The sequence below is a fragment of the Cariama cristata genome, unplaced genomic scaffold (assembly GCF_000690535.1).
Source record: "Cariama cristata isolate BGI_N322 unplaced genomic scaffold, ASM69053v1 scaffold2237, whole genome shotgun sequence".
Classification (NCBI taxonomy): Eukaryota; Metazoa; Chordata; class Aves; order Cariamiformes; family Cariamidae; genus Cariama; species Cariama cristata.
In genome coordinates this window covers 50,525-65,710 of record NW_009625881.1, presented here as the reverse complement: position 1 = coordinate 65,710, position 15,186 = coordinate 50,525, and the positions used below count along the sequence as shown (strand labels likewise).

At 40.2% G+C, this 15,186-nt stretch overlaps 2 protein-coding genes across 2 annotated transcripts in view; one reads left to right on the top strand and one right to left on the bottom strand.

Moving 5' to 3' along the window:
- Positions 1-1,951: 1,951 nt before the first annotated feature.
- LOC104164436 (ES1 protein homolog, mitochondrial) lies at positions 1,952-5,667 on the top strand (the record flags this gene model as incomplete). The annotated part of the gene is made up of 6 exons (XM_009703764.1): positions 1,952-2,004; positions 2,775-2,888; positions 3,237-3,356; positions 4,203-4,295; positions 4,625-4,781; positions 5,399-5,667. Coding segments are annotated over 6 exons (666 nt in total), but the record flags the coding sequence as incomplete, so codon positions are not given.
- Positions 5,668-6,987: 1,320 nt separating this feature from the next.
- The window catches only part of LOC104164434 (ICOS ligand-like), a gene marked incomplete at its 5' end in the record, with an annotated part of 57,491 nt that continues 49,292 nt past the window's right edge, over positions 6,988-15,186 (bottom strand). The window contains one exon of the mRNA XM_009703763.1: positions 6,988-7,184. Coding sequence (XP_009702065.1) covers positions 6,988-7,184 — 197 coding nt within the window. The remainder of the gene's footprint in view (positions 7,185-15,186) is intronic.

The window sequence follows — 15,186 nt, the reverse complement described above, 5'->3', positions numbered from 1 at the left end:
TGGCGTCGGGCCGAGGAAAGACTCGCCGGGTGGCTGCGACAGCTGGAAAACCTTGGGAAAAGCTGAAATTGAGAAAATAAAGCTGTTTAGAACTGAGTAACTTGGAGGAAACCAGGCCAGGAGTGGGAAACACGTAACAATTGGCTTCTGTGTAGTTATTATTGGCCTGGAGTTGAGTTATAAAGAGCTGAACTTGAAATAATTTATAGCGTAACTGCGGATGGTACTGGCAGCATGCAGGAAAATATTTACACTGGGTTATGGCCTTCTGCAGAAAGGAGGTAGAGCATGTTAAAAATGCAAAAGAAAGCGAGGAGATGGAGGAGCTACAGGTTGCCAAAGGAAAACGTAGGCTGTAAATAGCATCCCAAATGGCTACGCAGTTTTGGAGCTCAGTGGACAGTCTTTGAAGGTCGAGCTTTGCATAATCTTGACAGCATAAAATGTAAAGAGGTAAGAAGGCGTTACCTGCATGGGAAATCTGTCTGGGGCAGAGGTGGCTCAGGTATGGGCAGAATGCTGGTCCAAATATCTAAAGGTAGCTTACCAGGAATGCTGTCATTTTAGCAAATTACAGCTCTTTAAGTAGAGAGTGGAAAACAAATGTTACTGTTGGCATTGGTGACATTAATTTCTGACTGTGGTCAAAGACAGATTTGTCACCAGGCAGGTACTGAAATAACAGGAGAGGATATTGGTTTACTACTTTGGTTTCAGTGACTTTCAAAAACATTTAAAAAGCATTCCTTACAGAAGATAACTTTAGCACTGTTGCTTGTATGTTTGTTCAGTCTAAATTAAATGAAAGATAAAAAGTTGGAAAGTAGAAGGCAGCTCACATATCAGAGCAGCAGAACTGTAGTTAGGATTAACATGGACAGAAGAACGTTCATGGGTCTTACTCTTCTGGTGAAGTGATGGTAGGATGTTGTGCCTGTGAGAGCAGAGGACTGGGTGTTGTGGTCTGAAAGCCCCTTTGAGTCCAGCATTTCTAAGATGGTTTCAGTTGTGGGTTTCTGTTCATGTGTCTGTGATTGAAAACTTTAAAGCTTCTAAAAACTGAGATAAAACCGGGAGGGAAGAGAGTAAAGTTAATAAATGGGCTCTCTTTAATTGGATTTTTTTCTTTCAAAACAAGCAAACAAAAAAACCCCACAAGAGTTCGTATATATACTTTCAGGAACTAGATAATACTTTGGATTTTTTTATTTTTGTTTTGTTCTTATAATCACTTTTTTCCCCTGTTTTTTTAAAAAATGTTTTTTCTCTTTTCTGCTACTTTGTGACTCTCTCCACGCACACAAGGTAGCTGATTGGTTTGTGCTTTTTATCTTCCAGTGTGTATAAACAAACTGAAAGTATTATTACTATAGTAATAAGGAAAAGTAGGGCTAATATAGCATAATTAGATTAAAAGGGATTTAGCTATTGATCTCTGATGTGGATCCTCAGACAAAATACAGCAGCAGGTAAAATAGCTTTTCCTAAGTGTCACCTCGAAGTGCACTTCCATGCCACTTCTGTTTGATGTGCATCTGGATGAGAAGGTGTTTCACATGGATATGGACACTTCATAAGTAGACGTATGACACTCAGAATAACCCATTGTGGGCACAATAAAAACATACCAAGGATATCATGTCAGTTTTTTAACTAAGGAATAAATGCAAAAGCCGATAAATAGATAGTAGTTATTTCTGAGACCTGTGTGTGATGAGTAGCTATAAATAGGAAGTGCCAGTTCTGCAGTATGTCAAATAGCAACACCAGTGCTAATCGCATGATGTTGACGGGCTTAGTAAAGAGCTTGTGGCTAAGTTGTTTTATTTGGGTGGAAGGAGGTTTGTTGTTGGTTGTTTGTTTGTTTGTCTTTAACCTTACAAGGCTTGTGAAAGATCCTATAGGAAGTTTTTTTATCACCTGAAGTACTCTCTTGATTTTCTTACTGCAGGTCCTGTCTGGTTGTGGTGTCTATGATGGCACAGAAATCCATGAGGCCTCAGCGTAAGTAGCTTTATGAAACTATAGGCTCCAAAAAAAGTCTCCTTTACGTTACAGCAGTCTGTTGAGTTCAGTTTTGCTGTCTCTGGCCAATCAAAAACTCCCTGAAAGATGTGTGATGAAGCTTCGCAGCTTTCACACAGCATAATTGGGAGCTCAGGCTGCATTCTTGCAGTACTCGGTGATTGTCCAAAGGTGCGGCACAATGCACGCAATGCTAGAGCAATGAGTTTGAGAGAGGCTGTCTTTCCTTCAGAAACAGAAATTCAGAGTTCCAGAATCAATCTCAGGAGAGTTAAGTAAAGACTTCAGTTCATAATCACTTTGAGTTTCTGTTCCTGGGGCTAACAGAACAATTGTTAATACTCAAGTTGAATTACTAACTCTTAGTGTTAATTGCTAAGAGATGTTTCACTTAGACCTAGATTAAATGTACATCTAGGTATGTTAATTGTGGGACTCTTCCATAACACCTGAGGACTTGCAATGAGAAAGGAGGTTTTTATTGTTCCTGATTTCCTGCATAAGAGCACTAAACAAAGAAACTTGTCTCTAGCTTACCTGCCCCTGCCTCCAAACTGACTTTTTGTTATGCTTTGCACTTTGGTGTTACATACAGGGGTTTTGCTGCTACAGGCTCAGCATGCTTTGGTAGGATGTATGTTTTTCCTCTTCTTTCAAAATCAGATGGAGAAATATTTGTAGCAAGACTTAGGGCCCAGATAAAGCCTCTCTTAAAAGGTTTTCAGCACGTTTTATCTCCGATTTTGTAGGATACTGGTCCACCTTAGTCGTGGGGGAGCTGAGGTTCAGATGTATGCTCCAGACGTTCCTCAGATGCATGTCATTGACCACAGTAAAGGGCAACCAGCTGAAACTGAGTCAAGGTAAAGCCTGTGTTTAATGTGTTTTCCATGACTGCTGAGCCTCAGCCTCTTAGGCATTCCTCAGACACAGCAGCCTGTAACTGCACGTGTAGCACTTTGCTGACTGGCTTTAGTAGCTTTATGGTGTTTTGATCAGAAAGAAAATATTAAATGAGTTTTCTGGGCTTGCCTATAGAGAGTCTCTTAATGCCTCTGTTTCCCAGTAGAGAAGCATCAATAGCTTCAGTTATTGAGTACGACTGCTCTTCTTGCTTCCTCCCCCTCCTCTTCCCCTGCCAGAACTTTCTTTGTGCTCTTCTGTGCGCAAATGCTTAATTGATCTCATTGTTTTATTTCTGGTTCTTTAAGGAATGTTTTAGTGGAATCTGCAAGGATTGCTCGTGGTAAAATTACAAGCCTGGCTAAGCTTACTACAGCAGACCATGATGCTGTGATATTCCCTGGTGGATTTGGAGCTGCTAAGAACTTGTGAGTTCCAACTAAGCATTAGACTCCTCTGCTAAATATTCATCATCAGCTATTCATAATCAACTGTGATTCACACAATAAAATCAGGAAGCAATAAATGCCTTATTTACTGCATATGTAACTGCTACTTAATAAGGGAAACTCCTTTCAAAGTGTTGGAGTTAAGTTGTGCTGTTCATGATGATTTCCAGTTGTAATTCTTATTGGCATTGTCACATTTTAAATTTTCCAAACAATGCTGATGAAAATTCTGGAGTTTAGATAATGCACAAGATGTCCTTTTTCCTCACCCTTGTGGTGATTCTTTTTGGGCCTGAGGGAAGTGAAGGTAAAACTTCAATAGTTTTAGGTGTTCCTAGTGTTATTATTCTGTTTCTTTATGGCTGCCTACCAAAAAGTCCCCTCATACGTTAGTACCAATGAAACAACAGCTAGGTCAAAAAAAAAAAAGGCAAAAGAAAAAGCGTTAGCTGTGTGGAGTACTGATTATCTTGTTACTGACCTGCCATTTTGTTGGCTTTGAGAAACCTGAATGTTGTTTCCCTTTTCTTCTTAATGTATTTTTCTTCTTTGGAAATGTTGTTTTACTTCTCAGTCATCCTGGAAAGCTGATTTGATAATTCTTATTTCTAGATGTTTATCTCAAGTAAGGAACTTTGTGACATACCAAAGCCTTAGAAGTGAGTCATTTTGGGTGAAGCGTTGGTGGGCAACTACAGACTTTTTCAACCACCTTTTAGAAGTTATTAAGTTTGTGATGACCCTTGAGAGTTAGTCTCAGGGCAGATAGGCTTCTCTGTCTGTAGCTTTATACTGAGGTGTATATAAAGTTTCTTGTTGTGGCAGATCTACCTTTGCCGTTGATGGGAAGGATTGCAAGGTGAACACAGAAGTTGAACGTGTCTTGAAAGACTTCCACAAAGCAGGCAAACCTATTGGGTACGTATGTTAGTTGGAGGGGCATTTGTTTGATAGTATGAGCATGGAGACAATGTATGTTTTGTTGAAATGTGCAGCTGTTACTGTTGGAACTAGAAAAAGCATCTTCTGTTTTGAATCAATTGTAGCGTATTTTTTAAAATGTGTTTTTCAAGATGCGCATGTGTGTAGGTGTTTGTCAGAGAAGAAGCTAAGAAAATGCTGAGTGGACGTTGCCTTGTGATGTCTTTCAGATTTGTAAGACTATGTCCATTTGAATCTTTTCAATTATGATCGAGTTTTGAAAGAGTGCTGTTGTATGATCGCTCTTATAATTCCTTTTGTTGCAGTCTTTGCTGCATTTCACCAGTGTTGGCAGCAAAGGTTCTCTCTGGTGCTGAAGTAACTGTGGGCCATGAAGAAGAGGAAGGTGGCAAGTGGCCTTATGCTGGGACTGCAGGAGCCATTAAAGAACTAGGAGGAAAGCACTGTGTGAAAGAAGTGACTATATCCTTTCCTGTTAATTTCCATGTAGAGAGACAGTTTATTAATGTGTCGTTACAACAGTGGATGCGTGCATGATGTATGCTTTTCTACTTACAGTTCAGTGGGAATATGCAGTGTATAGCAGATAGCATGTAATGTGGTGCCTGATCAGAAACATTGTCTTCTGTGCACCGCGGTGTAGTTAGAAGTCGTTCTCAGTCGTTGCTATAGAACTCCCTTGGACACCCGGTAATGCAGTAAAAGCTGAGTGAATTTGTGCATAAAACTGGTATGAGTTACAATTGGTCAGTGCTCTTTGAGATTTTTTTTTTCTTTTCCTGAAGGCTAATCAGACTGTACTCGGAGACATTTTATTACAATCAGTAAATTTCGTAGGTTTTCTTGTGTTTCTGAGCATTGCCACAGATTGCTCTTGCAGTATTTATATTTCTGGCAAAAATACCTTCTAGTATCTTGGATTATAGTTTGCAGCTGTCTTTACAGCTGGACAGTATAATATATTTGGAGGTGCTTTTTTGTAGGATAGTGAAGTTGTGAAGTTTTGTCAATGATGGTTTATTTTGCAGACAGCATCTGCAAGTGAGACATAGGCTGTGTTTTCCTTAACTCCCTTTTACGAAGCTCATGTGGATACAAAAAACAAGGTGGTGACTACCCCGGCATTTATGTGTGAAGCCCAATTACATAATATCTTCGATGGCATTGGGGTCATGGTAAAGAATGTGCTAAAATTAACTGGCAAATAAAAAAACCCAAAACCAACTGAGGAATGTTTAAATTTGAGGTGTAGTATCAAATATAATATGGACCAATGGAAACCTTTTCACCTGCTTGTCCTGTTCACACTGTAGTGAATGCTGATACGAAGCTGATTGATTCCCAGCTGCAGGGTTTTCCATGCCCCGTCTGAGAGAGGGGCCTGCAGAAGGACTTCCAGAGTACCACCCGTCTGGCCTGAGACACACAGCATTTTCTTGAGCTTTTTCATCTGGTGAGACCTGTGCGGATGTATTCTGAAACAGTCCTCCCGATATACCAGTGTCAAATCGTTTCTATGGGGGCAAAAAGAGAATAAAGGGCCTTTCAGAAGCTGAGGGAAGGTGTGTTGTAGGGATATAGCAGATGCGGTGGCGGTGTATCTAGCAGACGAAGAATGGGAGTAGAGAGGAATTGGCATGTGGTTCAAGGTTTGTGTCCTCAGGCCTGTATCTGTGAACTAAAAGCCAGGATCAGCTGTCAAGGCAATAGACATCTTTCACATCTTAATTTAACTTGGTATTAATTAAAAGACTAAAATTTTCTTTTCCATTTCAAATAATCCTGTTTTCACAAAGGAACCATTCTGAATATCAGTCAGCAGCAGGATACATCTTCACTGTCACAACACTAGCACTTTGAAAAATTCATCCATTGGCCCATTAGAGCTAAAAAGGTCTTGATACGAAGGAGAAAATACCCGCTGATGTGACGCACAATCTTTAAGGATAATATCCGTATTAAAGTAGTTGCATGACTAGCACATGGATGGAAAAAACAATCTCAAATTATCCTTACTTTCCCTGCTTTAGGGTAATGAAGCTTTCTCCAAAGAAATATTATTGAATGTCTGGAATAATGATGTGTAAATAAATTAATTTCTGCCTTTATCTCATTCTTGTCCCTTCATTTTTATTCGACAGCTGCCTCTGATAGCTTACACTGGTTGATACATTCTAGCAGTTTTTCTGCTTTTCAGTTCTCTTCATCTGAGACATCTTTTCCATGTAGAATCCAGCAGAGTCTCCTTCTCCCCTTCCAAGTTATGTGTCGCCTTTCTTGTTCACCAGGAAGTAACATTTCGTGAACTAAACCAACCAAACAAAATGACACCCCTTACCTGGTATTAAAGTTCCTTTTACATGACAGACATGCTGAAGGGAACCCGGATTTTAAGGGAGAATAATTTCTTTCATAAATGAAATCTCCAAACCTTAGATTGGGTTGGAGTATGGTAAATAACTCTCTGTGGCTGAAGATTTGCTAGGGATATGGAATAATTTTTTTCTTTTTTTTAATTGATGGGAGCAAAGAGGAGGAATGAAGCTTGAATATGAGTGGTAGGCATGCTCATCTTGCTCAGTCAGTGTTCATGGAGTAAGTGTTTTTGCTTCTGGAGCCTCTTAGATTGGGATTTTTTTTTTTTGGTCACTAAAAATCTTGTTAGGATTTAGAAGATCTGAATTTGTACTTCAAAGATGGCACTGTTTTCTTGGAGGATTTCATAGAGATCTCTTGTGCAGATCAGAAACTCCGGTGTGGGTACAGAGAAATCATACACAGAGATCAAGTCATCGTGGTAGCAGGCCTGGTTCATAAAGTGGATTTTGGACATATTCTGAAACTTTTTTGCTTGTGCATCAAATTCTTTAGGAAATTTTCAATATCAAGTTGGTGAGAAAGAATTTAAAATACTGTCAGTGTGTAGTTCAGTGCAAATAAAGCCTTTCCTCTATAAGCTCTGCTTGTATGTAAGTGGATGTGTTTAATACCAGTTCTATACACAGAGGTTTAGTAGAGTGTGGGAGGTCATTAGTCATATAAAATGTAGTGATGTTTTAAAATGTGTGTCTTTCCTACATCTGCAAGAGTTTTAAAAGAAATTTGGTAACATAAGAAAGTATCACAAAACAGAGGTGGTACTGAAATCCCGAAAGCAGAGGGAGAAGAGCTGCTGCCTGTGTTAATGGTACCTTCCTCTGCTAGGAGGGTGATCTAAACTGAGCTCAACTCTTCCCATCAGGGACTGAGAGCTGAATCTTTCCATTAGCTCCCCTCACACAGCAGGTTGTGTATGTGTATTTAGGGTTTCTCATACCTGCAGTTCCTGGTAAGTGCAGCTGTAGTGGCTTTCTTAGATTCTGAATCTTAGGTGTCCTGAGGAAAAAGATGATTTTTTTTTTTTTTTGGAAGAAATTGCTATTATCATGCAGTGACCAGCTGTTGGAAGTTGGTTGGTCGATCATCCAGATGTTGCCTCTTTTTACAGTCCTCTGGCATCCTTTCTTGAATCCGGATACCCAAATAATGAAGACTACTAATAATCTACTGTGTACCTTTCTAAACAGGTGCAGTGGTGCTCATGTGGATCCCTGACCTGGTGGCTTCCAGGTTGGATTATCACAGGAGCACATGCTCAGAATCAAGTATGCAAGTGGAAAAGCTCACCTAATTTGACATGACCTCTCTGCTAAATAGCAGGCTGGGGCTGTGAGCTGTAATGAGATAACTAAGGAATCAGCTCCTTCTTGGTGCCTGAAACATTTTTCAAGGTACAAAAAGCAAGCTACCCATGCAGTGTTGTCAGTGCTGGAAGCTTGGGCGTTTAGTGGAGATGGGACAAACAGATGGGCGCTGGGGAAATCGAAGACAAAATTTTATTTTCAGAAATAATCACATTTTAAGGACATCTTTTTACCCTTCTTCTTTTCCATCATTCAGAGATAAGGTTTTTTTAAGGGTAAAAGAATCATTCACCTGAATTGCCTTTCATTTGTTCAGTTCTCTCTAATTTCACAGTAATGTGCTGAGTACAAACCTTTGCTACACGCGTTTTAATTTTTTTTTTTTAATTAGTAGAAGATCTTTTAACTTTGATGGAAGATGTAAGATTGTCATCTTGGCTTTCAGCCAGCGTAAATTTGGAGGGAAATTCCGTGCGCACTTAGAGATTAATAGAGACGTTTGCCTGCCAAGCTGGGTTTTTCCTTTCCTTCCGTAGGGCTGTTTGGAGCTGCTGAGGGGTTTGCTAGTTTCAGCCAAGTGGATAGAAGTTCATGATTATTATGTTTTGTTAAACGCTATCAGAAATAAGTGAAAGGCTCCGTATTCTTCAAGCCTCCACAAGGAGGCATGCAGTATCTGGCTTATGGCTCCTGCAGTTTTTTGGTTTCAGGAAGCGTTTCAGAACTTTGTCCCACTGAAAGGGAGTGGTAATAAATGCCCTTCTTGCTTGTGTTGGTTTTCTAGTGATGTGTTGGGGTTAATTTGTGGGGAGGAGTTGTTACCTCTCAGTTGTGTTTCTGCCTGCCCCGTTTTGCCCTCATTGATGCTTACACACAAAAAACATTTTACGAAATGTTTCTCTGCAGATTGTTGCAGTGTTCACAGATTTGATAGAAGTGCTTTTTTTTTTTTTCTTTTCTTTTTTTTCTCCCTTCCTCCTTCTTCTAAAAGCAGAAGTGAGAGTTAGGGATCGAGATGCACTTTGTGATTTTAGCCTTCGGTTTGTGGCTACACTAGAGACACGTTTTGGGTGAATAAGATGCCATCGGGGGCACTTCGTTCACAGTGTTCTGCGCAGGTTTTCAGTTACCCAGGTACAAGATTCCAGCTGTTGCTTTCTGTATGACATTTTTGTGTTATTTTGGACGCATAGAGGGAATCATACAAATACTGCTTCCTGCTTGTTTAACAAAAATAAATAGGAAATCTAATTCCATCACAATGAATGCATTTGTCCCGCTGTCTTGTTAAGACTCATTTCCTCAGCACAGTGATTTCTTATTTATCCCTTGGAAAATATAGTATCAGACATACTTACGTTAAGCTCTAAAGTCTTCCTGTGATAACAATTATCACTGAAAAATGAGGAAAAATGTAGTATAAAAATACACAGCGGGTTTTTTTTGGGGTGGTGGTGGTTTTTTGGGGTTTGTTTTTTTCCTTTTTTTTTTTTTCTTTCTTTGAAGTAATAATGCTATTATGGCCGAGGTGACCTAAACCCAAAGTTTGTAGGGAGAGACTTTTGTCAGGCCATGAAATACTTCTAGAAAGAAACACACCTTTTCTTCGAGGGTCTGTGTGTTTGCAAGTTAGCAGTATCTTATATGTGTATGTATACCTGTATAATTTTTTATTTTTTCAGAATGGGAGCTTAGATAATACTCCATCTGCAAATAATTGAGAGTTGCCTGCATTCCAGGCTTGAGTCTGTTGTTTGAGCCTTTTTTCTTCCTCCTTCCCGTCCGTGGCTTGCGGTGGCTGAGGGGAAGCTTGCTTGTTGTATGGGTCAGCCTTAGCCCTCAGAAGAATTAAGAAACTGATACTGGGTTATCTTTCCCAAGGTGATTTCAGTGGTGGTCAGAATCTCTGCGGAGAGAGATAGGGGAAGAGAAGGGACTAAACTTGGACAATCCCCGAAGCTGAAACAGAAATTGCAATGAGGATTGCATTACCCATAGCAACATGATTTCCTGCTGCATATTTAAAAATTACTGCCTTCCATGCTTATTTTCAGTATTTTTCAGTACCCTTTGTTCAACTGCTGACTATCATGCTAGATGAATGCCTGCCCTCAGACTTAGCTGAAACAACGATGAAAGTTCTGTATCAAATGTATTACATTCATTTCTCGCTGATGATCTGTTTGGGCCGTTTCTCCCACATCATATGGAACTGAAAGGAGCTCAGCGAAAAGCGCTACCCAGTGAAACTGATCTTAGTGTAAACTCAAAGAAGCTACAAGAGGAGCAAACTCCCTCCTTTTGGTCTCTTACCGGTGTCGCTGTCAAACATGGGAAAATGAACTTGCTTTTGCAGCCATTCTTTGCAAGAATAATGCACGAGGATCTCTTAAGACTTTCTTCAATGTAGCAGATTATCAGCCTATGCTTCCGCTGTATGAAATGTGTAGGTGTGGGCCACCAAGGTACTACCAATGAGGAAAGTGGAGAGTCTTCCTTCTTAAATATATCAAATATTTTTGTGCTCCTTTGTTTTCAAAGCTATCCCTCTCGTTCACGATGGAACTCTGGAAAACACAAGAAGCATGTGCTGCTTCTGTTCTGAACATTGAGTGAACTTTGAGACAGACACTTGCTGTGTCGTCACCCAGGCAAGGAAGGACAAATAAAGGTCTGCTAGTCATTCAACCCTTCCCTTGCAGACTCCCAGGAAATCGGAACGGCATTAACTACAGCTCTGGGAAAATATCATAAACAGGGATACTTAAACATCTCAAGTACCACTGCAAATCTGAGTCATAAAAAAGTAGGGTTGTAAGCAACGTTTAGAGGTCATCCAGTCTTCTTCCTCCCACCCTTCAGTCCTCCTACCGTCATCTGCTTGTACGTTTACTGTGATTCATGCCAGTTAGCACAGGCAGGGAGAAACACTTCTGAGGGTGACAGAGGCAGACGCCTGAGGGAACTGAGCATTCCTCCGAGGCACCAGCCAGCACAGTGCCCGCTCTTAAATGCACAGCTGGGCTGTCCCTCTCTGCTGTGGTGAGGCTCTGTTCTAGCCCTGCATGCCAGTATAAAGGTATTTAAGTAATTATTCATTTGCTTGCCTAAGAAATACAGCTATATAGCCACACGGTTTGCACTTGGGAGTGGAGGTGCTCATGTTGTTCGTGTGCCTCAGCACCTTCTGAAAAGTGGAGGGCTGCTTTAGCGGCTATTAAAATTTTTAGAAGTCATACGGTCCTTGAGATGAGGGCAAGCAGTTCAGACTTTTGGGGCCAACAGACCTGTACAGATGCCACCTTTTGGACTTTCTGATTGCACAGGGAGCCTAGCTAACTGTAGGAACAACTGAATACAAATAAAGAACTCCTATAGACCAAGCAATTGCTCTCATTAGGGGCTTTTGGATTTTTTTTTAAGGTTTTTATTTTTAATCAACTTTTGTTTTGAAAAACACATGGAATTCGAGACAAACATTTGGAGGGTAGGACACAAAAAGACAATCACAGTATGTACAATTCTTATTTTCAGATCTTTCTGTGAAGTGGGACCCCAGCTGTTACGCTAAGCTGCTCTGTACCCAGGGTAGCCTAAGTACCAACTGAGCTTCACTGCAGCCGCAGCACAGGCTGGGCATGGGATGTTGTCTCTCTTCCCCACCATGGGGAAAGGGCCCTTTGTTAGGAAAGTCAAAGGCAACTGTCTCCTTTACCTGAATGGATACCATTTTAAGCTCTGTTTTATTCTGTTCCCTTCCTTGCAAAAAGAATCCCATCTTTCTGTTGGAAAGAGAGTGGAACTGTTCTAAATCAAAACGACTTTATGTGCATCTTTACGAGTCACTTCCCTCTGCTCGAGGGCTCACCCAGAAGGCGTGCGTTGCAGTCACTGCTCTTCACCAGCCCGGGTGAGTAGTTCTTCGGATGCTTCTCAGTTCTGTAGTAGGGCAGTTGCAGCAGCTCTGGCCTGAAACAAAACTTTTGCGCTTTCTTGATTTGTTGGTATACAGGATCCTTTCAATCTTAGTTTTACACAGGACATCTGTGCTACCTGAATTGAACATTTCCAGAACTGAACCCATTTAGTTTGCATAGGTATCACTTACAATTATTCTGATAATTTTTAAATTCTTTTTTCCTCCAAAGGTACTGTTTTTAAAGAAGTGACATTGTCACAGTAACAATTTCTTATCGCACAGTTCTAGCTTAAGAATCCAGCTTTTGTGCGATGATCGTATTTACTTTGCTGTGTTTCATGACACAAAGAGAAAATACTGAATTCAGCCTTCTAAAGCTTCTGGCTTATTTAGAAGTTGATCTTGTAGTAATGCATCACTTCCTTCCTCTATGTTGATGTTTTATGAACTTCCATCATCTTTCTTGATCAGCTTCACTGTTCCGCTGAAGAAATACTACATTTCTTATGGAAAAAAAGTTGTTACTGATAGCCTGTGACGCTTAGAGTATAAATAGAAACTAAAGTTTCACAAGGTTTCCATGCTTATGTCTTCCTACTTCCAGTTTTTATCAGACACAGAGGGTAATTACCCCTTCTCCTCCTTTCAGTTCTCTTGAAGGACAGCAGATGAGATCTTAGGCAAAAGATGTCACTAGAGTCAATTATAAGGTGGCCTTGTAGTTTTGTGAGTCTTTTATCCTGTTATTAAAGTAAGACCACAAAATCCAAAATAAAATGTCATACTGGCAGCACTGAAACTGGGCTCCAAGAAACAAATGAAAAAGCAAACTTGCCGCCTCTGAGTTTTGCTGCCTTTGGTTTTGTGGAACACCAAAATGCGGGACGTAAACACCGAGTGCTAGGTCTGTTTTCATCTATTGGTGTTTCTTTCACGTGGCTCCGGAGCAGTTGTCACGCTAACGCTACAGAGCTGTTCTGCCCAGCGAGGTCCTCTGGCGAGGAGAACTTCCCAAAGAGAAGGTTGGCTTCCCCAGTTACAAGTGCCAAAGCCCCAGTGTGACCAGGAGGTGGAAAGAGAGGGGAAGCATAGCCAGACACGGCGCATCGGCAGGGCTTCTGGGAGAAATCTGACTGTGTCCTGAAAAATTAAAAAAAGAGAAAGTCGGCATGTAACTGGTGGCTTGACAAGAAGTGTGTTTGAAGTTTGTGTGATATATTTTACCTGAACGCATTGGTGGAAGGTTATTTCTAAAATCATGTGGATTTTGGCTCATTTTCAAAATTCTTTTTGTGTGTGTTTGTGTGTGCCATCCAGAAAAAACAGTCTCAAGGTACTGACAAAACATTTTTGCCTCTTTCATAGAAAAGACACAGACAGTCAGCAGCAATGACTACGACTTCCTTTTTTGGGTGACTGAGAACACTTGTTTAAAATCCTGATAGAACAACAACTGAAAGAGTATAAAATTCATTATCGTTCTACCTACTCAGGGCCTGAGGTAGGCGTTGTGATTAAGAATCCACAAATAATGGTAAGAAGTGTTAAAAAGTCTAGGCCACAGACATTTAGGTGGTAGCAGCACTGTGTACCACTCGTGGTACGTAAGCCACAAGATGGACACAGGGCACGGGTTAGCCTTGGCACAGGTGGTGCCTGCAACCCATGCTGGATGTAGTACACCGGTAAAAAAAGATTTTGAACCTCATTTAAGCCGCAGAGCAATTCTTCCTATAAATGTTTAGGTCCAAGACCTTCTCTGGGAAGATCAGGCTGTATGTTGTTTCCTGTACCAAGTCTTGGGCTGTTCCTGTTGCTGTGGTTATCAGTTTTGCAGTTAACTTATCACTACTAGGGGTGCTTCCTCCCCCTCTTCCTAGAAGGAGTATGTGGTATTAACGTGTAACAAGCAAGTAAACATTGGGTAGTCCTCGGTAAGGCTTTGAAATAAAAGTAGGATTATAGCAAGTCTCCTGGCTTCTTGTGACCTCTTTCAGGCCTAGGTACTTTCGTTTTTCCCAGAAAAAATTTAAAACAAACTTTGACTTGACCCAGAAGGAGTCTTGCAAGAAACCCAGAGTGACAGTAAAATTAGGCTCTTTAAAGTAATTAGGAAAAATAATCAGTCCAGCAAATAAACAAACAGAAATGAAGCAGATTTGAAACAGATCAAAACTGTTTCTGTTTTATATAAAAATAATAAATACCTGCTGATCTGGTTATGATGACTGCAAAGTGTGAGAACTATTTCTGCATACAGTGTCTTTGTTCTCAGCAGGTCATTTAACTTTTCTAATTCCCTTCCAAACTAACAACTAATACAAAACACATTCTCTTCCTCCCTTTCTTAAGAAATTGCTGAAAATAACAAAAAAAGGGAGCTGTGGCTGATGGTTTTCTTTAAAAGAAGCTGACAACAGGAAATATTTTTTCCTTTTTGCAAAAAATTATGTTTCAAAAGTTAGGCTTTTGTTCTTTCCCCATCCCCAAGCCCCTCAAAATCCAGCAGTGCAAGAACCTTCAGGTGTCTAAAGTGTGTGATTCAGTTTGTTCTCCTATAGTAAAACTGAAATGCTTCCCCTTGTCCCCATCACTTTTTTTTTTCCCTCCCCAGTGAAAATACCTTTTCATGGTAAGAAGTAGTTTATATTGAGGGAAAGTTGTCAGAAAGTTTTCAGCTCAGTCAAACATACGTACAACCATCTTTTTTAAATACCACCTGCTTAGCTTTTGGTTTTGAGACACTCCCACTGCTACGGCATTGAAGTTTGACCCTTGATAATTTCTTACTCCTTGCGGAAGATAACAACTACAGATATTCTAGCGCCTGTTCTGTTTGCTTTTGTCATGTTATAACGTGGTGCTGTGTCGCTGAAGGCACAGGACACCATCTTGAATTTAACTCTATGCTCTTTTAAAGACCTTTAAACCAACTAGAGGTGCTATCTTAGGTCTAAAAAGGGTATTTCCTGTAATTTTTCAAGTTGTTTGCTGCTCATGAATACAGAGCTGATTTTTTTCTGTGTGGTCATGAGATAAACACTGGAACATTTCTCTTCCTTAGTGTTTATTGCTGCTTAATCTGGCTGTAATGTCATATTGTGGCTGAACTTACTATGATAACTGTAATATAATTATTGTTATGTAATGGATTCTATCTTTCAGCTACACTGAGTGAAATACAAATTGCAGCTGTTGGTTTTTATATGACAAAATGTTACAGGTTTGATACCAATTTAAGGCTTTGTAGAGCTAATAATAATAA